Source organism: Lygodium microphyllum, unplaced genomic scaffold (genome assembly GCF_053477565.2).
Source record: "Lygodium microphyllum isolate KBCC unplaced genomic scaffold, Lygodium_microphyllum_v1.1.10 scaffold_44, whole genome shotgun sequence".
Taxonomy (NCBI): domain Eukaryota; kingdom Viridiplantae; phylum Streptophyta; class Polypodiopsida; order Schizaeales; family Lygodiaceae; genus Lygodium; species Lygodium microphyllum.
In genome coordinates this window covers 399,482-421,443 of record NW_028229527.1, presented here as the reverse complement: position 1 = coordinate 421,443, position 21,962 = coordinate 399,482, and the positions used below count along the sequence as shown (strand labels likewise).

The 21,962-nt window shown below is 39.5% G+C and overlaps 1 protein-coding gene across 6 annotated transcripts in view; it reads left to right on the top strand.

Moving 5' to 3' along the window:
• The window catches only part of LOC148008932 (putative phosphopantothenoylcysteine decarboxylase), a 40,314-nt gene extending 20,947 nt beyond the window's left edge, over nucleotides 1-19,367 (top strand). For 3 of the 6 annotated variants that reach the window (XM_087673883.1, XM_087673885.1, XM_087673884.1), the window contains 2 exons: nucleotides 18,336-18,682; nucleotides 18,891-19,367. In XM_087673883.1, the coding sequence (XP_087530009.1) occupies nucleotides 18,350-18,682; nucleotides 18,891-19,193 (636 nt within the window). In that variant the 5' untranslated portion in view covers nucleotides 18,336-18,349 and the 3' untranslated portion in view covers nucleotides 19,194-19,367. Of the gene's footprint in view, nucleotides 1-18,311; nucleotides 18,683-18,890 lie in introns of all 6 variants that reach the window. The other 3 variants (XM_087673882.1, XM_087673881.1, XM_087673880.1) reach the window with 1 other exon arrangement.
• Nucleotides 19,368-21,962: the final 2,595 nt, after the last annotated feature.

Sequence of the window (21,962 nt, the reverse complement as noted above, 5' to 3'; positions counted from 1 at the left end):
TATAAGGACAAAAAATACAAGGTAGATACAATGTGAAATTGATATGATATTTTATGGGGCAGAAAAGGAGGACAATGCAACCAGCCTTTCTTTCGTGGATGGGTGGTAAATCCTTGATTACAACTTAATTATAGGAGTAAACAATTAATGCAAAGCTGAAAATACAAATTTACCTATTGATCTTGGACAATGCACACCCGATTGGCCCCAAAATTGGTGTCTCTTTCGGTATTTCTTTAGCTTTATTGAAGGAAAAGTTGATTTACAATGGAATTCTCCGATCCCCTTCGCAATCCAAACTCTCCTTGCTGTCCAAAGTGACCAGCAAGTCTTCAATCTGATTTGCCTCTTGATTTGGTGGCCTTTACTCGCTTTGATAGCGATGGAAAATGCCCCAAATTCAATTATTTGCTGGTTCCTCCAATTGAATAGGTTAAAAACAGCTTTAGCCCTGTTAAGTCCAAGTCTTGGAGCTTCCAGTTTCTAGCACGCTTTCCAAGGCTATTGCTAAATCCTAATTTTTGTTGTAAATTAGGGTTTACAGTAGAGAAATTAACAATTTCTCAGTCTCCAAGGGCCAAATGCTGAGATCTTTGGAACAAGGCTATAAAATGGCTGGGAGATTAGAGAGAAAGCTGTAGAGAGAGAAAATTCAGAATTTTGTTGCGAAGAATGACTGAAAATCAGTCAAATGCAATTGTTGCCCTGCCACGATAGCATGTAGATGCAAAGAACTGAAGAAAATCAGTCATTTACTGCTGCTGCCCTGTCTCAATAGCCTGTAGATGTTGTCACCTGCTGTTGATTGGTCTTCTTTTGTCCCTGGCTGCCTCAGAAAGTCCTCCAATGGCTGCAAATTAGACCAACAACATCTCCTCTCTCTCTCTTGTAGGTTAAATCCACTAAAAATACCTCTCTTCAGCCTCTAAAGACGTTTTTCAGTCTTGCATGGGCACTTTTAACAAGTAGTAGCCTTTCCAAATGGTTTTTCTAGCATTAGCCATAAATAAATTAATCTAATAATTATTTCAGTGCCTAGAAAAATAATGTGACCGGCCAATAATTAAATTGGCTAGGCAACTTCCATTCTCGAGTGTCTCTGTGCCATCTTTGACGATCAGATTGGCGTTAGGTACCATTAAACCCCACTTCTCTAATGTTATCAACTGACACTTATGGCCAAATGGATGACCTAGGCCAATAATTGGCACCAGATACCACTAAGTACCTGTGTGGCATAACTTATAGCAACTTTTGCCTTTGACATCCCGTGATTTCCTAGAGTCCCAGGGTTGTAAATTTACTCTAACTCTAGTTACACCTCATGTGTGCAACGTTTACTTAACCATGTGATTAAAAATTAATCCGCATGTTAAATGAGGTTTCAAAAATATATGTCCTCATGACAAACAATATTATCGCATAATATCTCTCATGGGTCTATTTAACATGGATAAGTCGAAGTGTCGAGATATGGCTGCTCAATGGTATGGCGGTGATTGTTTGTGTCCTTTGGTGGTGCCTCAAGTAGGGATGTGGACCGGGGCATTGTGGGTAGTGTGCTTTGTATCCACAAGTTGGATTTGAGTGTTCTTTGAAGTGTTAAAATTGTAGTTGTGGCTTTAAAAAAATTAGTAAGGATGTGTTGTGGTGTATCCCCAAGGTGGCTCCTTGCGGACGAAGTAAACTAGCATAGAAGATATCATACTTCGGAGTTGATGATCATCCACCAAGGGATACAAGCTTATCCCATAATTCCTCCATCTTGTTGATGTGGTCCTTGAGAGAAGGAAAGCATCAATGGAAAGTTGGAGCTTCTTTGTGGTAATATGATGGGCAAAGGTGTTTTGCTGATAGAGAGAAGATACCTTTGTCCAAACCTTAGTTGTAATCTGAAGTTTGTGCATATGCACAAGGATAGGGCGAACTCATAAAGAGAAAAAATCGGGCTCTTGAGTTGAGTTGATCCCAAATAGTAGCTTGGTAAATAGTGGAACCAATGCAAGGATTCTCCATTGGATGGGGTATTGGGGTAGTAACAAATGCCCATAGATCGAAGGTATTAAGTATGCAATCTACTTTGCAGGATCAAAGGAAGTAATTTGTGCCATCAAGGTGGTCTTTTTTGAGCAAGGATGGAAGAATAGACACTTGTATTGATGGTTTCAGAATGGCCATATGAGGCTATCTAATAGGAGCCATGGTAGAAACATAGAGAGAAGCAAGGGGGAATGAGGCTGCTCTAATCCTTTGGACTTGTTAGAGTGATGATCTTTGGATGATTGTGGCTCCAATCTTTGATCTTCGTGCCACTCTTTGTGACGTTTTAAGTGGCAATACCGCTTGTCTGAAGAAGGTGATTGACTCTTGGTTTGAGTCATCAATGCATTGAATCGATAGTCCATGCTCTTCAAAGAAATCTGCAAATACACAAGAAATTGCTATGCTTTGGTATTGGACTGCCCAAATAGAGGAGAAATCAGCTACACCTTGCAAAGGGAAGTTGTAGATGCCCCGCACACTTCGTAGAAGGCTTGAACAATGCAGAAAATCTGCGTTCTTTATGACAAATCTGCACCAAACAGCAAGTAGAGAGTTTAATCTCTTTGTAGAACCTTTGAGTCCTCCCTTTTGAAATTGATACCATGTGAGAGTGCACAATAGAAGAATAACACGAACGCGGAGAGTGAAGGGAAGAGAAAGACCGCTATGAAAAAAGAGAATGGAAGAAGAAAGCTTGCATTAAACTCCAAAAAAGTGCTGAATATAATATAGACTACTCAATCCCTACATGCAGCTCAAAGTGTTAGTGAGGGCATTGGATTAGGTTGGTGATAGAAGGAAGCATTGGGATAATGGTGGAGAGCCATAGATATTGGAGTGTGCTGAATCTGCAAAAGAATGAATACTCAGCATGGCCAACAAGTAGTTACTATGGTTTTGACCAAGAAGCAGGTTGTCTCAAGCCTCTTGAAGCTGATGACCAGCAAGAGGAAGAGGAATTTGATGACCAATTTAATGATCAGTTGAGGACAGCAATTGAAATATTAGTGCAATTGGAAAATTATCCTTGGTTTATGCGCTCTTTGAATCCCCCAAAAGAGGTCACCATAGTTGATGTGCAAATGAGTATGGTTTTCACTAGAGCTTTGAAATTGTACATTTGCATCAATGTATGGCCATTAGCGTATGGTCATCAAATTGATTATTAGAGATTGATTTTTATTAGTTGCCCGTTTTCAATGGATGATCATCATTATCAATGGTATTCAACTGGTTTTATGAACAACAGTGTGCTTTACGAATGCCATTGATAGTTCAGCCATGGTTTATAAATAGTTTATGCTTTACTATGGTTGTTTGGCTAGAACAATTGAGATGTACTAGTAATGGATGCATCCTATGGCAACAATCTTGGATTCTTTTGAGTCTTATTTTTTAATTATGCTGGTTGGAAATTTTCAGCAAAAGTGTTTGACGATAGCATGGTTGAGCAATAGCAGTTGATAGTGTTTTTACTATGATGCTTTATGGAAATTCTAGTGCAACATTTTGCTTTTGGCACATGGTTGTGCAATTGAGAACAATTGCTAGGATTTCAAGGGGGAGATCTACTACGATGTGAAATTTTGATGCCTTGCTTGGCATTTGATTAAGTTATTAATCAAATGTACAAGTGTGAGGTGCACGTGTGATCTGCAAGTTAGCTATTTCACAAAGTCGGGTCAAGGACCCTGAGCTATTAGATGATACCAAAGGCAAAGTTGTAATAAGTTGTACTTGATAGGTACCAAGTGGTAGCTAGTGATAGATTTTCCAGCCAAGAGAGACTAGGCCAAGACTTGGTGATAGTAGTAGGAGGAGGACTTCTAGATGCCGGTGACTGCCTCCTAGACCCCCACAACAGCTGAGGACTACAATTCAGTCATTATTGGCTGCAAGCAACAGCATTAGGGGTAGTCCTAGTGGTGTTGGCAGCATTTCCAGCTTGCTTCTTGCAAAGGAAGTTTGAGTTTTCTCTATTCTCAGCATTCTCTCTCATTCTCCAGCCATTCCTCCAATTATCTTAGCAAATCTCAGTCATTTCAAACATTGGAGATGAAAAATTCAAGGATTCTTTGCTATATACCCTAATTTACCATAGAAATTAGGGTTTGATAGCCACCTTCAGAAGCATGCTCAAAATTTAGGGCCTAGCACTTGGAATTCGGCAACAGTTGAAATTAGGAAATTTCAAAGAATTCCAAGAGATTAGCCAGCTAATATTGAATTTGGGGCAAAATTTGTCATCTAAGGAGCAAGGTAAAGGTCAATTCCTAAGCAAACCAAGGAGCAAATTGGTTTTAGAACTTGTAGGTCATTTATGACATCAAGAGGCATTTGGATTAGTTGGGGAGGTTGAATGAATCTCAATATACTTTATCCAATTGCAATACAAGTTAAAGAAATCTCGCAAGGGGTACTAGTTTTGGGGCCAACAAGGTGTCCATTATCCAAGATTAAGTGGCAATTATTGTAGTTTAGTTCATTTGAATTTTATTGCTTCTTGTAATTAGTGGATAATGAGGTCATTACTGCCCTTGGAAGATTGGTTTTACATACATGTGGATCTCTTGTACCAAGCAAGCTAGTATGCAATATACAACTCATACATACTACTTTGCAATGTACCCATGGTTTCAGGGTTGAAGCTTGATATCTTAATGGGAGTTAGCAGAACAACACAAGCTTAAATCTCTATAGCTACTTTTCCTCAAATATATGCGTACTTTTGCAAAAACCAAATCTCTAATGACAACCCCAAGCATGCAATTTAATGAGTAGGGACCGAAAACTTACTTTAGGACTTAGTCTTTTACATTTTCAAACTTGTACCTAATAAGTGGAACTTTTGATATAACATAAGACTTTCTCAAGCAAGTCTATGAGTACAAATACATTTTGAACATAAGGAAGCAGCTCAAGGATGAGTGTCCATTCATTCAAGAATGGCCAGGAAATAACTTCGGTACAAGGATATCCATAAAGTATTACAATAGAGACCATAGTGGATAAAGCTAAGTTCAAGTAGAGTGCCATCTTTACAATTGGCTATTGGAGATTCACAGGTAGATGCTATAGTGTTTACAACATACTAAGTGTATCACGCATGCATTTTTTCATTCCAAGTTATTATATCAATGATCCCACTTGGAAAATGTTAGGGATTATATTAGATGACTCAAAGTAAGTATTACATTTTGTATCAGATCTGTCTTTTGTCGATGAACAACTCTGTTACGGGAAAAACAAGCTCGAGAGCCTCTCTCTCTCCTCCTGACCATCTTAGGAAGTTCTCCCAATGCCACCCTGTCGTGACCCATCTATCAGCTGTCATTACTTGGTGAGTTCTACTATTTTAGTATTACTCACTTACTTCCTAAGCTCCCTTAACCTCCTACGGGCGCTCAAAGTCCCCGGATGGTCATCCTTTGCGCTTGTCTCCCCTAGATGTTACATTTATTAATGTAACATTTCCTCCCCCTTAAGAATCGGTTTCGTCCTCGAAAACGATGCTTGGGAGGTCCAATTGTAAATTGGGAAACCTTTTCCCTAAGGTACTTACTCGCTCCCATGTTGAGCTTTCTTCTAAACAATCTTTCCATTTTACCAGATATTCTTGATAAATAGTATTCCTCGTTCGTTTGTTACGAACACTTAAAATTCTTTCTGGTTCGTGTGGAATAGATTGGTCACCTATTAGCTCCTCAATGTTATCATTTAAGATTAGATTATCCATATCACCCAGCTTCTTTCTTAGCTTGCTTACATGGAAAACTGGATGTGTTTTACTACCAGCAGGTAGTTGGAGCTTGTAAGCTTGTTCTCCCACCCTTTTAAGTATTGTGAAAGGACCACAATACCTGGGTGACAGCTTTGGACATCATCCGGTTTTCATGGTTTTAGTTTGTTCAGGCATCTTAAGATAGACCAATTTTCCTTCTTCAAAGGAGATGCCTCTTTAGTGAGGATTTGCATAAGCTCTAGCTTGATTTTGAGCTTTCTTAATATTTTCTTGAGCAAATTTTAACATACTATTCATATCCTCCAAAAAATCCTTTGCTGCATGAACCTTTTCCTTGTGCAGTCCTACTGCATGAGGAGCTTTGGGCTGAAACCCATACATTAGCATAAATGGACTATATCCAGTGGAAGAGTGCTTGGCACTATTATATGCAAACTCTGCTATTGGTAAATACTCTTTCCAATTAGTTTGCCTTTTACTTACACATGCTCTCAACATATTTTCAAGGATTTGGTTAACCCTTTCAGTTTGCCCATTTGTTTACGGGTGCTCCGCCGTGCTCATGCTAAGTTTAGTATCCAATTTCCTAAATACAGCACGCCAAAATTGACTATCAAATTTTTTGTCTCGATCAGAAACTATATTTGTGGGAAGGCCATACAATTGGTATATGTTCTCTATGAACAATCTAGTCAATTTTGGTGTTTTAACATCAGTTGAAGTTGGAATAAACCTAGCCATTTTGGTTAACCTATCCACTATCACCCACACAGAGTCATGCCCCCTCTGGGTCCTGGGTAATGCGACAATAAAGTCCATGGAGATACTCTCCCATTTTCCCGAAGGAATCTCTAATGGGTGGAGAAGTCCTCCCATTTTCAATCTTTCAGCTTTATTAACCTGGCATTTATTACATTTGACCACATAGTCAAGGACGTCCTTATTCATTCCAAGCCAATAGAACTGCCTTTTAATAAGACTACAAGTCTTATTAACTCTTGGATGTCCCGTACTAGGGGTATCATGACACTCAAAGAGTATCTGGCGCCTTATTTCTTCATCTTTCGGGACACATACCCTACCCTTGTAGAGTAAATAACCATTATCAATGGTAAAATTCTTCCACTTGAATCCCATTTGAGCAACCCCTGATGCTCCATTTTCTTGTTGAACATCCTCAAATGTTCCTTTCTCAGTGGAGGCTCTTCCATTTGGATTCCCATTTTCTATTGCTTCCCATATGTTGGAATATGCCGGATCAACTTGGCATTTCCCTTTTAAGGTTTCAAGTAAATCGGAAGTGAACTGAGTAAAACTCAATTCATTTATGATGGCATTCTGCTGAGTGCATCAACCACTATATTATACTTTCATTTTCTATACCTTATCTCATTGTTGAACTCTTGGAGGAGTTCGGCCCATTTGGCTTTGCGCCCTTGTAGATTCGGTTGGTCATTAAGTCACTTAATGCTTTCATGATCCGACAAGATCAAAGGTTTGGCATCGTACAAATAGTGCTGTCATTTCTTCATCGCATGTACTATTGCATACAGCTCCCTCTTATAAACAGAATAATTTCGTTTTGCACGGTCTAATTTCTTGCTTTCGAAAGCAACTGGTCATTAATAGTACTAGAGTTGTAGTAATAGCTACCTTAAGTTTTTGAAAATTTTCATTTTGGTCTGTTTCCCAATTAAAACTCTTTCCTTTCCCTTTAAGTTGGTCTGTCATTGGAACAACTATCTTGGCATAATCTCGAATGAATCTACGATAAAATCCAAATAAACCTAGGAAGATCTGCAGCTTTTCCAAGTTCCTTGGAGATGGCCATTCAATAATTGCCCTTACTTTTTCTGGATTTATCTTGATTCCCTCTTTCGAGATAATATGCCCCAAATATTTGACCTCTTGTGCGAAGAATTCACATTTAGTTTTCTTCGCATAAAGGGAATGGGTTCTTAACAATTGGAATGCTAATCGTAAATGTTCCAGATGCTCTTCTCTTGATTTACTAAAGATCAAGATATCATCCAAGAAGACTACTACAAAGTGTCCTAGATAGGGCCGTAATACACTATTTATTAGCTTCATAAAAGTAGCTGGTGTATTACTGAGACCAAAAGGCATCACCAAAAAATCACAGTGCCCATATCTAGTACGAAATGCCGTCTTAGGAACGTCGTGGACCTTAATTTTTACTTGGTGATGGCCTGATCTTAAATCAATCTTTGTGAAAAATTTTGCCCCTTGTAATTGATCAAAAAGATCTTCCATTTTGGGCATAGGAAATTTATTCGTCACCGTTATTTTATTAAGGCTCTATAATCAACACAAAGTCTCATAGAACTATCTTTTTCTTCACCAATAAAATTGGTGAAGCCCAAGGTGAATTGCTGGGTTGTATAAACCCTTTATCAAGGTAATCCTTAATTTGTCTTTCGACTTCTTGGTGCTATGTTTCACGTAGCTTATAAGGTGGTTTAGAAAGAGGGTGTGTATCCCTATCTATGTCAATTGGGTAATTTACATCACCCCTATCTGGTGGAAGGCCACTTGGTAAATCAGAAGGAAACACATATTTGAATTCATCTAACAAACCACTTAATTCATTATTTACATTCAACTCACAAACATAAGAAAATTGTTGCTTAATATTACAAAAAGTAAAAGTGTTCTATACAGGAAGGGACCATAACATATATACCTCACAGGCTTCCTTCTTTATCAGCTTCTGAACTTCAAGGGAACACATCAAAGGGTTATCAGATACTTCATGTTCACCTTGAATCACAAAAGTCTTACCATTCCTTTCAAATTCCAGTGTATTATGATGATAACTACGCTTTAAGGATGGTTCCAATCCCCATAGCCACTCCCTCCCTAAAGCAATATCAGCTCTTTCCATATTCATAATTCGGAAATCAAGCTTATCTTTATATCCTTGGATCTCGATTTCCAAATTGGATACCATTGTATGCCATATTTTATTATCTTGACCTTGCATCATACGAACAACATATTGATGCTCACTTTTTTGTTGGGGAAGTTTCAACTTTTTGACAAGTGTATAATTTATGAAATTGTGGGTGGCAGAGTCATCAATCATGACTCTAACCCTCTTTCTCGCTATCAATCCATGCACTCTAACTAAATCATGTGGCCCAAAGGTAGGCTGCCACATAGAAGTTGACATACGACACCTGTGTTGTACATCCTTGTGCAGGACCTCTAAAAATTTATACTTTTCATGCTCCTTTAATTCCAAGGTCTGCACTACTTGGATTTGTTTATCTTTTCCCTTGCCCTTGCCCTTGCCCTTGTCCTTATCCTTTCCTTTATCTTCCCCCTTTTTTCTTTTAGGGCAATTCTAGGCAGCATGGTTAGGAGATGGGCAGTTGAAACACAGCCTTTCTTTTTTGGCCTTATCAAAGTCATCTTGACTTAACTTTGGCCTTACATATTGTTTCTTTTCAAAGGGTTTTTTCTTACCCTTAAGGAATGGCATTTTCCTTTTAGATTTGTCTACAAATTTTGAGGCTTCAAATTCCCTAGTCTTAGGCTCCATATCAGTGAGACTAGTGAGTGCACCTGGACGCATATTATCTTCATTGATTAATGCAAATTTAATTGCCTCTTCAAGCGTCTTAGGAGAACTCATTTTCACTTCCTTTTTACAGGTCTTATCTAGTCCCCTTATAAATCCTCTTGTCTTTTGAAATTCATCTATTCCTTCCAATTTAAGGATTATCTCACGATACTCCTTGCGATATGTCAGCAAAGGTCTTCCCTTTTGTCTGACAAAATCCTAATCTTCCCAAAATTTTTCAATTTCATTTTCAGGAAGGAATTCTTTTAAAAAGATTGATTCAAATTGAGCCCAAGATTCAGGTATTTTATTTATCTCCTTTAAAGTTCTCCACCATTTATATGCTTTCGGCCCCAAGGTTAGATTGGCCTCTAGCGCTTGGAGATGTGGTGGAGTATTCTTTAATTTGTGCAAATCTTTCCATTTTTGGAGGAAATTAAAGATAGTATCTTTATTTCTGTCTTTTTCCTCCCCATGAAACTGAGGGGATTTCATATCTTTTAACACTGGGTTATCCTTCAGCTTTTGGTGGGGTTCCCTAGAGTCTCGCATAGTCACATCTAGATCTTTTGATGAAGATGGAATATCTAAGGTCTCTACCTTATCTTTATCCCTTTCTAATAATAAGGATAATTGGGATTTTATTTCAGTGAGTGCTTGAGTTAGCAACTCCATTTGAACCCCCTATGCTTGCACACCAGTAGTTAGATCATCAAATTGTTCTCGTGTAGCAAAAAATTCTTCCCATTGTTCTTCTTGTATTTCCGTTTTACGGGGATCCACCATAGGGTGGTCCTCGGAACTAGAGCCTTCGGTTGTCCCCTCTTTCTCTTTCCCCTCCATTAATACACTGGAATTTAGAAAGCAAATATAAAAAATTTGCTTACAAAGAAGAGGTACTTCCCTGATTACAGAGGGGCACGAAGAACGGTGAAGCTTTCATCAAATCTGTGCTAATTGTGTGCAGATTATGCGAGAATAAAGCCTGTCAGGTAGGAACGTTAGGTAAGGATGTGATTAAACACCCCCCTTCCGCCAGGTCGTGGAAACAATTTGTGACTAAAGTTGTAACTGGAAGCAGGATTTCGCCCGACTTGCACTGTCTCACCGAACTTCGCCCTCTGACTTGCACCGTCCCACCGTACTCGCCAACACGGAAGTGATTATGTGGACTCTGCCTGCGCAGGTTCGAATCCTACCGTCCACGCCAACTCGGAAGTGATCGACACGTCAAAAGACGGGGACTTCAACCATCCCGTCGTGGTCGCCAACGCGGAAGCATCTGAAGACTTGACCCTATCACGCTTCGGCAGGAATTTCGAAGTGGTTGAAGATGACAGGGAGCGTGATCGGAGCGGCTGAAGATGAGGACGAAACCCTTTCGACAGGACGTGGCCCGACGGCTCTGATACCAGTATTAGATGACTCAAAGTAAGTATTACGTTTTGTATTAGATCTGTCTTTTGTTGATGAATAACTCTGTTATGGGAAAAACAAGCTCAAGAGACCCTCTCTCTCCTCCCGACCACGCTTAGGAAGTTCTCCCAGTGCCACCTTGTCGTGGCCCATCTATCAGATGTCATTACCTGGTGAGTTCTACTATTTTAGTATTACTCACTTACTTCCTAAGCTCCCCTTAACCCCGTACGGGCGCTCAAAGCTCCCGGACGGTCATCCCTTGCGCTTGTCTCCCCTAGATGTTACATTTATTAATGTAACAGATTACAACACGAATTTGTGGTTGCAGGGTTTTTATCATTGCAAATGATTGTATATAGTGTGTGCTTTAAACACAATTTTAAAGGGCATTTCTTTTACATGGTGGAACAGATTGAACCGAAGGCTTGAGACATACAAACAAGTACATGCGTTTTTCCAATACATATATAGCTCTCTATGATACAAGGTGTCATGACAAGCCTGCAGGATTAGTGTAATCAAAATGTGGAAATTGACACATCAAGGCTTCATGGGCATTTTTCTTTCCCTCTTTTGCAAGGTCTATAGAGGCCACCCCCTCCACAATAATTGATGAGCATGAGCAAAAGTAGAGAGAGCATGCACATCAATCGAGGTGTTGGACAGTGAGTGTGTGAGAGTAAGAGTCAACGGATAGGTGTGTAGCAGTGTGGTACACACAAAGAATAAAAGAATGTATTTATACTTAGGGTAACACTTACATCCGCTAGGGTGAGTTCACATGTGTGAAGTAATATATACATGGGAGAGTGCGTAAAGGGCCTTTACACCCACAACCTCCCACTTAAAGGTCCGAAGCGAATCTTTAACCAACTCCCACAAGTCTAATGCAATGCTCATGTGGAGCCTTTGCAAGACTTTTAGTGAGAACATTTGCAGGGTTATCCTGTGATTTGATCTTAGTCAGGGTGACTAGACCATCATCTAGAACCTATATGATAAAATGATACTGAACATCAATATGTTTGGTACGTGCATGAAACATGGCATTCTTAGCTAGGCATACAACGCTCTAACTATCACATCTAAGTACATGTGTTTTGGTGGGCAGCCCAAAATCCTTGACCAAACGACCAAGCCAAACTGCTTCTTTTAAAGTTTCAGTGGTTGAAATATATTCAGCCTCAGTGGTAGTGAGTGCTACTATTTTTTGCAATCTAGAGCACCAAGAAACCACCCCACCAGTCAAGGTAAAGATGTATTTGCTAGTAGACTTGCGAGTATCCAAGTCACTTGACATGTCTGTATCACAATACCCCTGCGGATCTAAATGTACCCTTGCCATAGCAAATACATTTTCTTCGTGTGCCCTTAAGGTACCGTAAGATACATTTCACTGCTTCCCAATGTGTTTTGCCAAGATTTGACATGAATTTGCTTACAACTCCCATTGCATAAGCAATGCCATGTCTAGTGGCAACCATAGCATACACGAGGGAACCATGTCTAGTGGCAACCATAGCATACACGAGGGAACCACAAGCTAAAGCATAAGGAACACCCTTCATAGTACTAGCTGCCTTATCATCTTTTGGACAATCTACTGCTAAGCTTAAGATAAGGTGGAAAAGGTACACCAAGAGGCTTAGCATCATCCATAGAAAAATGATCAATTACTTTGCTGATGTACTTTTCTTGTGAGAGAAATAAGAGCTATTGCTTTCTATCTTGTGTTATACGCATGCCCAAAATATGTTTAGCTACACCCAAATCCCTCATGGAAAAGGCTGAATTCAGCTGTCTTTTCAATGCATTAATTTGGCTTTTATGCTTACCAGCAATAAGCATATCATCCACATAAAGCACAAGTATAATAAGGCTTTCATCATGAGCCTTCTTAATATATAAGTAGTGATCTGCACTACTCCTTTTAAATCCATGTGAGAGCATGAAGGCATCAAACTTTTTATACCGTTGTCTAGGAGCTTGTTTCAAACCATACAAGCTTCTCTTAAGCTTACATACCAAATGCTCCTTTCCTTGTATAACAAAGTGTTTGGGCTGTTTCATGTATAGCTCTTTTTCCAGATCACCATGCAGAAATGTAACATCCATTTGATCAAGTAGGGTTAGATCAGCCCACTAAGCATGAATTGCATACATGAAGCAGAGAGAGAGTAGATACATGTCAATGTCCCACAATCTCAAGCTCAACTGCAAAGTCAAAGCTCTATATACATCCAAATAGGCCAGAATCTCCCACTGGAAGGAAAGTTAGACACAGATGGAGTAAGCACTGCTTAAATACATCAAGTACATATCACGAGACATTGGACATCCAAGTAGGATACATCCTCGAAGCATAAACCCCAAAGTATCTCAAGCCCATAAAGCATAAAGCACTGAAGCTTCCAAAGTTGAGTAGATGGTGACCAAATAGAGTGTCCAAGATCCCCAAAATGCTCAAACGCAATCACAAATGAAGCCCTAAAATTTAATGTAAGTAATGGCCTTTTTATTCATTTTAGCCCAATCCTCATCTGACAAAGCAATAGGCTTATGTTCTTCTAAAGGATCATCACAATCCTTTAAAAAGAGTATACCCTGCATACGATCTTTCCAAAGATCAAAACCATTGCTATCGAATTTATGAATCTCAAAGAGATTCTTTGTGTCAAACGTAGATGCACTACTAGCCATCTTCAGCAATACACAACTGCAATAAAGGGCTGAATGCTTTCAGCCAATAGCAAGGTTGCTGAATTGTAACAGCAAGTACACACTCTTGTACTTCCAGGGTGTCCAAGAAGCAGATGTTTAGCTGCAATTTCAATCTCAAGTACTGATTACAGCATGTACATGAATCAAAACTGATACATTTGCATTAAAGACAACTCCCACTTCAGTAATACATCACCAAAATTCCCAAATGCTGTATTCAGCAATACATGTACCAAGAAAAGCTGCCCTTTTTTAACATTTGAAGCATCCAAAACTCAAAAGAGTCCAGTCTTAAAACGACTCAAAATACATCACCAATGTGAAAAGCCCCAAAATTTTTGTAGTGAATTTGCTCCAATTGCATCAATACATCTTCCCAAGTATCAAGTACGGGCTATTGTTGCAAAAATTTCACGATTTCTGTAAAAGCCCCAAATTTTGGGGTCCAAGAGTGTACAATTTCCAAGAAAATTGGCTCAAACAAGCAAAAAATTCACTTGCATCTGAAAATCCCCAAAATTTTTGAGACCCGTGCACTCAATGTCTGCAATCTATGGATCAAGAGTCATTGACACATGTGTCTGGCACCAAATCTAGGAAAAGCCCCAAATTTTATGGAGCGAATTAGCACAGATTCGCGCTCTGTGCTTGCTCGTGTGAACACCCGGACAAGGGGAAATAAATCAAATTAAAGATTTTTGATTTTAAGAAAAAAGAATATTGGGGCCGTTGACTTGCTTGTTGTTCGTGCGGCTGCGTGACTTGTCCGTTGTCCGTGCAGCTTGACACCCTGTCGCCCGTCATGGGGATGTGTCTGACGCATGCCTCCTCCAATCGCTTGACACGCTGCAGTCGCCCGTCATGCAACAGTCTCCAGTCGTGTAACAGTCGCCTGTCGACTGTCCGCTCAACTGTCGTTTGCCTTCGCCACTTGTCGACTGTGCTCGCGCCTATCGTGAAGGTGTTGCTTGTCACCTGTGATTGCTTCCCCTTACCTGCTTCCTGCTTCCTGCGACTGTAGCTGTGGCTATCGCCTACACCTGTTGATTGTGAGTGCTGGCTATTGCTTGCACTTGTCGACTGTTGAGTGCTGCCTGTGCCTATCAATGACAGGTGTTGCTTGTCACATCTACCAGCTTGAATCGTCAAGCTTTGATACTAGCTTGATGAGCATGAGCAGAAGCAGAGAGAGCATGCACATCAATGGAGGTGCTGAATAGTGAGAGAGTGTGAGAGCGAGAGTTGGTGGATAGGTGTGTACCAGTGTGGTACACACAAAGAATAAAAGAATGTATTTATACTTAGGGTACAGCACACTTACACCCGCTAGGGTGAGTTCACATGTGTGAAGTAATATATACACGGGAGAGCACGTAAAGGACCTTTACACCCAACAATAATTTGTTAAACAAGTGACTCTTTGACTTTATCATCCACCTTCTTGAGTAGTATAAATCATTGGAAGATTTAACTACCTTCCTTTCCTTCTTCTTGGCGCAACAACAAAGAGTTAGCAAGATCTTATGATTGACGATTATGAAAGGAAGCCAAGAGCCCATATATAACCATAAACCACTTTTATGAAGCTTTAGTTTAAAAGAAAATGGCACAACAGCAGCTTGTATTGAGAAATTGATAATCTCCTTCTGAATTTGCAGATGGGCCTCCTCTTCTTGAACTTCCAGCAGCTTCAGTCCATCATATTGCATGGAACTCTAGCACTCACAAGTCTTCAAAGTCTTCACATGGTATTAGAGCTAAAAGAGAAGGAAGAATAGTTTTTGAGATAGTTAGGACAATAGCTTATTTTGCAATTGTATAAATCATGATGAAGAAAAAAAGGATTATAAGGAAGGATGGCAGTCGTGTTGCATCATAGAGCATCCCTCTTCAACAATGCAAGCGTATGCTCTATTTATAGAGCTCATTTCAATCCTTACAATCAGTTGACCTGCTCAAAATCAGTGTGTCTGTTGATCGTGCCTGATACCCACGTGCCCTGCATGGCCATTCCCAACTCATATCACACTTGGCAGTGCTCAAATCTACTTGCTAGACTCATTCCGATTAGGTTGGTGCATCCAATTGCTATCTCTAAGCCAACTCGAAGCATCCAAAATCCCACGCAATCATCAACTTCACAAGTCAATTGCTTCTTCTCATATTAGCCTTAGCCTTATAAGGCTTAGTTAAATCTTATTTCATTCCTTACAAAACCACCTTTCATATGCCATAAGGGGTAAACCTGTTTTAAGGCACAAAACAATGTGTTCTATGCTAGAAATTCCCTGAGACAGTTCTCGAGTAACTCCTAACACCCTTTGCGATCTCTTCCACCAAACTCTTCTGAGTTCCGTGTAAACCTTGATGTGTCAAATTTCTGGCGACAGGACCAAACAATTATTATCATCATTTCCTGAGGCTTACATGACATTTGAAATTTTTCCGAGATAGCTGACACATAAAAACCAACATCAAATTTTTACAAAGGTCTTTAAAGATATGTACAGCTTCTAGTTGTGTACTTTGGAGCAAGCTATGCAGCTAATACTAGTGAGAAACTAGATTGTACGACAGTTATGGAAGCCTTGGTTTGGAAAAAAGAGCCCATCACCGTGACAGAAATTTTGGTGTAAGAAGTCTCCTATGGTGGTAGCTGTGTCTATCAACTAGTTCAAGTATATGGATGTAGTGCCATTGCTGGAGATCCACTTCAACAAGCTATGCTGCTGCATGTTTGGATGTGCTCTTGGTTACTAGTTTTTGAGGATAGAGTATCAATAGGTGGATTTTGACTTTTGTATGCATGGACCTCTACCCATTGTGGATAGTTACATAGTGAGGGGCCACTTTGCACAGTAGGGGCATTTAGGTTGTTCATTATTTATTTTGCTATAATGTTGCAGTTTCGTCGTTACTCCACTTCTTTGAAGTTTGGATAGGAATTTTGTTGAAGGTGCATGGCAATTGCGGATCACTGTGGTGTTCTAATATTATGGCTGTTTTATAGGATGGCTGCCTCTTCTCATTCTAGCTCGTCATATGTTTGGCTGCAAGTTTCATTGCATCAAGTGTGTGCTTATTGCTTCCAAAGCACTATATGCTCCATAAAAGCTTCCATCCACATGCCTGTAAGCAGAATGAGCAAACCCCAGGCACAAAAAGGGTCATGAGGACATGTATTTTTGAAACCTCACTTAACATGTTGATTAATTTTTAATCACATGGTTAAGTAAACGTTGCACACGTGAGGTGTAATTGGGGTTAGAGTAAATTTACAAGCTTGGAACTCCAGGAAATCACGGGGTGTTAAAGAAAAAAGTTTCTATAAGTTATGCCGCACAGGTACTTGGTGGTATCTGATGCCAGTTGTTAGCCTAGGTCATCCATTCGGCCATAAGTGTTAGTTGGTGACACTAGAGAAGTGAGGTTTAATGGTATCTAACTCTAATTTGATGGTCAAAGATGACGTAGAGACACTCGGGAATAGAAGTTGCCTAGTCAATTTAATTATTGGCCAGTAAGATTATTTTTTAGGGCACCAAAATAATTATTAGATTAATTTTCAATATTTAAAGGTTGAAAATTATTAATATATTTAATTATGAAAAATGTTGGAAAAACCATTTGAAAAGGCTACCACTTGTAAAAAATGCCCATACAAGACTGAAAAATGTCTTTAGAGGTTGGAGAGAGACATTTTTATAAATTCAGCCTATAAGAGAGAGGGAGGAGAGACTGCTGGTCTGATTTGCAGCCATTGGAGGACCTTCTGAGACAGCCAAGGGCAAGAGAAGACCAATCAACAGTAGGTGACAGTATCTACAGGCTGTTGAGATGGGGCAGCAACAGTAAATGACTGATTTTCTTTAGTTCTTTGCATCTACAAACTGTTGTGGCAGGGCAACAGTTGCATTTGACTGATTTTCAGTCATTCTTCGCGACAAAACTTTGAATTTTCTCTCTCTACAGCTTTCTCTCTCATCTCCGAGTCATTTTGCAACCTTGCTTTGAAGATCTTAGCATTTGGACCCTTGGAGGTTGAGAAACTGCAAATTTCTTTGTTGTAAATCCTAATTTACAGCAAAAATTAGGGTTTAATAGGAGCCTCGAGAAGTGTGCCAGAAATTGGAAGCTCCAAGGCTTGGATTCAACAGGGCTGAAGGCAAATTTCAGCTAAATTCAGGTGGAGGCCTAGCTAGCCATTGAATTTGGGGCATTTCCATTGTCCATGAAGTGGGTGAAGGCCAATTAAGTGCCCGAATCAAGGGGCAAAATAGATTGAAGACTTGCTGGTCACTTTGGACAGCAAGGGGAGTTGAAATACCGAAAGGGATTGGGAGAATCCCATAGTAGGTAAATTTGTATTTTCAGATTTGCATTAATTGTTTGCTGTTGTAATTAAGTTGTAATCAGGGATTTACCACCGATCCACGGAAGGAAGGCTGGTGTGAAAAAGCCTGAACAGTCACAATCGGTTTGAAGCAGAAGAATTGGATTCAGTGTAGCAGCTAGGCTAGTGATATTGTATGTTTCCTGTGTTGTTGTAAACAGGCAAAGACAAATCATGTTTGAGCTTTATCTTCTGCCAGCAGATCCACTTTTGATTATGTGTTGAAGATACTTTATCCTCAAATGATATGTTTGTGCAATTTGTCCCTTATTTGTCTGTTTTTTATTCAGAAAGTTTAGATATTTAAAAATGTCTTTCATTGCGTGAGTAACTAGGATTGAGTGTCTTTGCATGGCTTTTGGCAATCTGGTCAAACTTTTGGTTACTTAGTTAGCTCTTAATTGCAGGTCATAAATGCTGGCTTAACGCAGGTGCTGAGGTTGAAATGGCTACAAAGGCATTATCAGCTTCAATGTCACAGTCTGCAAGTTGTCGAAGGCCTCGACTTCTTCTAGCAGCAAGTGGTAGCGTTGCTGCCATAAAGTTTGGAATTCTTGCTGAGAGCTTATCTGATTGGGCAGAAGTGAAAGCTGTCGCATCTAAATCTGCTCTGCATTTCATTGATAAAGTTTCTCTACCAACAACAGTAAGGCTGTATACAGATGAGGATGAATGGTCCAGTTGGAGCAAGATAGGTGATGACGTTCTCCATATTGAGTTACGAAAGTGGGCAGATGCAATGGTGATTGCACCTCTTTCAGCAAACACCCTTGCAAAGGTACAGTGCTTGATAATGCAATAATATGAAGGCTACTAGGGGTGTAAATTGAACCGTCTGTTGTACTAAAATAGATGTGTTTCAGAGGTAAATGTCAAGGCTACAGCTTGTAAAAAGATGACTGTGGGTTAATGTGATCTGTACTTTCTTTGAAAAACTTTAGTTCTCATTTACCTGACAGTGAATATTTTTATTTCTATATACATAGCTAGCAGGTGGGCTTTGTGATAATCTTCTGACATGCATTCTTCGGGCATGGGATTTCTCAAAGCCGGTGTTTGTAGCTCCAGCAATGAATACCTTTATGTGGGACAACCCATTCACACAAAAGCATCTACAGGCAATCAAAGAGTTGGGGTTTGTTATTATACCACCAATACCTAAAAAGCTAGCTTGTGGAGATTATGGCAATGGAGCAATGGCAGAACCATCTATTATAGATTCAACTTTAAGGCTTTCAATGCATAACAAAAATTCTCAAGTGAAGCCCATGGTTTTGGACTCCGTATAGATTGAGGCGAACTACACTGGTTTGGTGCTTTTCTTCTTTGAGGATATGTTCTGTCACCAGTGCAAACATAGCACTCCTATGCGTTATTGTGAACTAGGTGCTCATAACTTGTGTTACTTTATGTTGATCACTCGTGGCTAATGGCACCCAAACAAGGTGACTATGCTTTAAATATCTTGCTCTCCATTGCTGTAAAAGTGCCAGTTATCTTAATATTTGGTTTGCAAATTTCAACTCCAGGAGGCTGGCTTGATTGGATTTACAGTTGGGCTGATACAAGCTTTAAACAACAGTGGAAAAAGGGCTGACAAACTTTGTGAGGTTGTCATTTAGGTTGTTCAAGAAAATGACAGTATAGAAAGTATCAAGTTTGGAATGACCATTTTGTTTTGTCAGTAAATGGCTTTTACGAGTTCAAATTGGGGCAAAGGGTCTGAGTGGAAGTTGGCTGTGTGATTGCATGGTAGAAGAATGTGTTAGGATTCATGTAGATGTGCTAAAATAGCTTATGGAGATCCTAAAAGCACGATGGATTGAGAATAATTGTGCCTTCCCTTGGTGCTAAATGATATTTTGTTGAACATAAGGTTTTCAGGCTTGCTAGAAGAGTGTGCCATTTCCCTTGGTTGTGAGCACCTAAAAACACACAAAGGTAATAAAACCATAATTGCAATGTGACTTGTGCTCGTGTTAGGGTCTGATTTTGGAAAAACCTAATTTCACTGTCCCTAGTGTGATTGTAGTGTTGCCTCATGTACCTTGTTTTCTTAGTTTCTATATCATTCCAACTGGAAATTGTTCAAAGCTATACACGTTTGTGCACATGGACATCATTCGAACTAGGTTCCGATGCTCTCTTATGTGCGCACGTGCACATTACTACTTGGGTCTTGAAAGACATGTTCCCCTCAAGTGTGGGATGACAACCATTAGAGTCACAAGTACACTTAATGCCATGTATTTCGAGTCTAACAACCTTATGTATCTTGATTGTCTCTCTGTCTGATCTCAATTTACTTACAAATTGGGCTATGCTTAGTGATGGAACCATCCAAAGCTCTAGGTTAAGATGATCAAAGATATACAAAGTATATTTAGCGTTGTACATTGTTCAACAACCTTATTTACCTTGATTATTCTCTATAAAATCTCCATAAATTTTTTATCTTTTTTCACTGTGCAACATATATCATTCTAGCAAATATGTAGGTATATGACATGTTAGAAGAGCTTCTTACAATTGTTCTCAATTCACTTATAAATTAGAATAGGGAGTTGATCATTGTAGTTAATTATGCATTGGTTGACTTAGTATGCCACTTCTCTTTTTGATGTACCTAGATTTACATTTACATGTACATTGTTCTGTTTAAGAAAGATGAGAAGAACAAGATAATATTTTGGCCTTCATTGCACTTGAGTGTGTGCTCGTTGCATCTTTGATATGTGTATTTGATGTAGTGGTTCAAGTAAGTCCTATCTAATGAGATTTGTCACCTATAATCATTGTAATGGACTCACTAGTAAAACTTACGGTGGCAACAAAAAGAGGTATGAAAGGGTAGCAAAAAGAGGCATACAAAAGCAATCATTTTGATTCCAAGGTGGTTCACCAAAGGAGCATAATTAGCATCAGAAACAGTTTCGGCTGGTAGCAAGGTTGAAGATGATGTACATACATTGAAATGTTACTTTTTGTGCTCTAAAGGCCAAAGAGAAAGTTGAGAGACTCAATCAACTAGTTTATAATTACATTCATTCACTACTGGCATTAGGAGTTTCTAGCATGATAAGACAAATAATGGTATGACTACATGTATAGACTCTTGTGTAAGCTCTTTATGGCTAGGCTATCTAGAACTGATATTTGTGTGACCAAAAAGCTTGTATTTTATCCCACATTCGTAAAATATGCTTTGGGATAAACATGGTGAATGTTTGCATGGCATTATAGCTCTTTAGTGAGCTTGGCTAATAACACCATCTACATTCTAATATAATGCTATTAGAACCAATTGACACTTCACCCATCCAATGCTCACATGCATAATGATGACTAGCATTCCCTGTACTACGTGAAGTGTGTGCAAGGAATGCTTGCTTTGCAACAACTGTGTGTGTGCGCGCGTGTGTGTGTGTTGCATTGTTAAAAAAGCGAAGTTGTCATGACTACATGTCACCTAGCCAACTCACATGCAAGATTACTTTTTGTTGAATTTCTCGATCCTGCATGCAATAGAATGACTAGAAGCATGGGCGTAGTGAATATACTTAGTAACTTACCTTGTTGTAGTTGTGATGCCAGGCAAGTATGCTCCATGATCCACACATTACTCCTTGGTTGCTCCACGTTCTCACATTTTCCTTCACATGCAATGTGGAAAGGAGAAAGAAGAAAAAGAAGGGTGGAAGTACAGCAAAGTGAGCTTCATGGTGCATCCCTTGCCCCCTCTCAAATCTCTCTTACACTTTGTCAACCTCATCTCTAGCAATGAAAGGAAAGAACAAGAGAAGAGGAATAACATGAGGTTCTCTCCACTAAGTCCCTTGCTCTCACACTCCATCCCTCTCTTCCACTCTCACAATAGCATGAAAGGATAAGCAAGAATGAGGAGAAAGAATAGAAGAGGAATACCAAGAGGTTCTCTCCAATGTGTCCCTTGCTCTCACACTCCCTCCCTCTCTTCCATTCTCACAATAGCATGAAAGGATAAGCAAGAACGAGGAGGCTACAAGTTAGCACACACATGAATAGCATGTTTCATTATT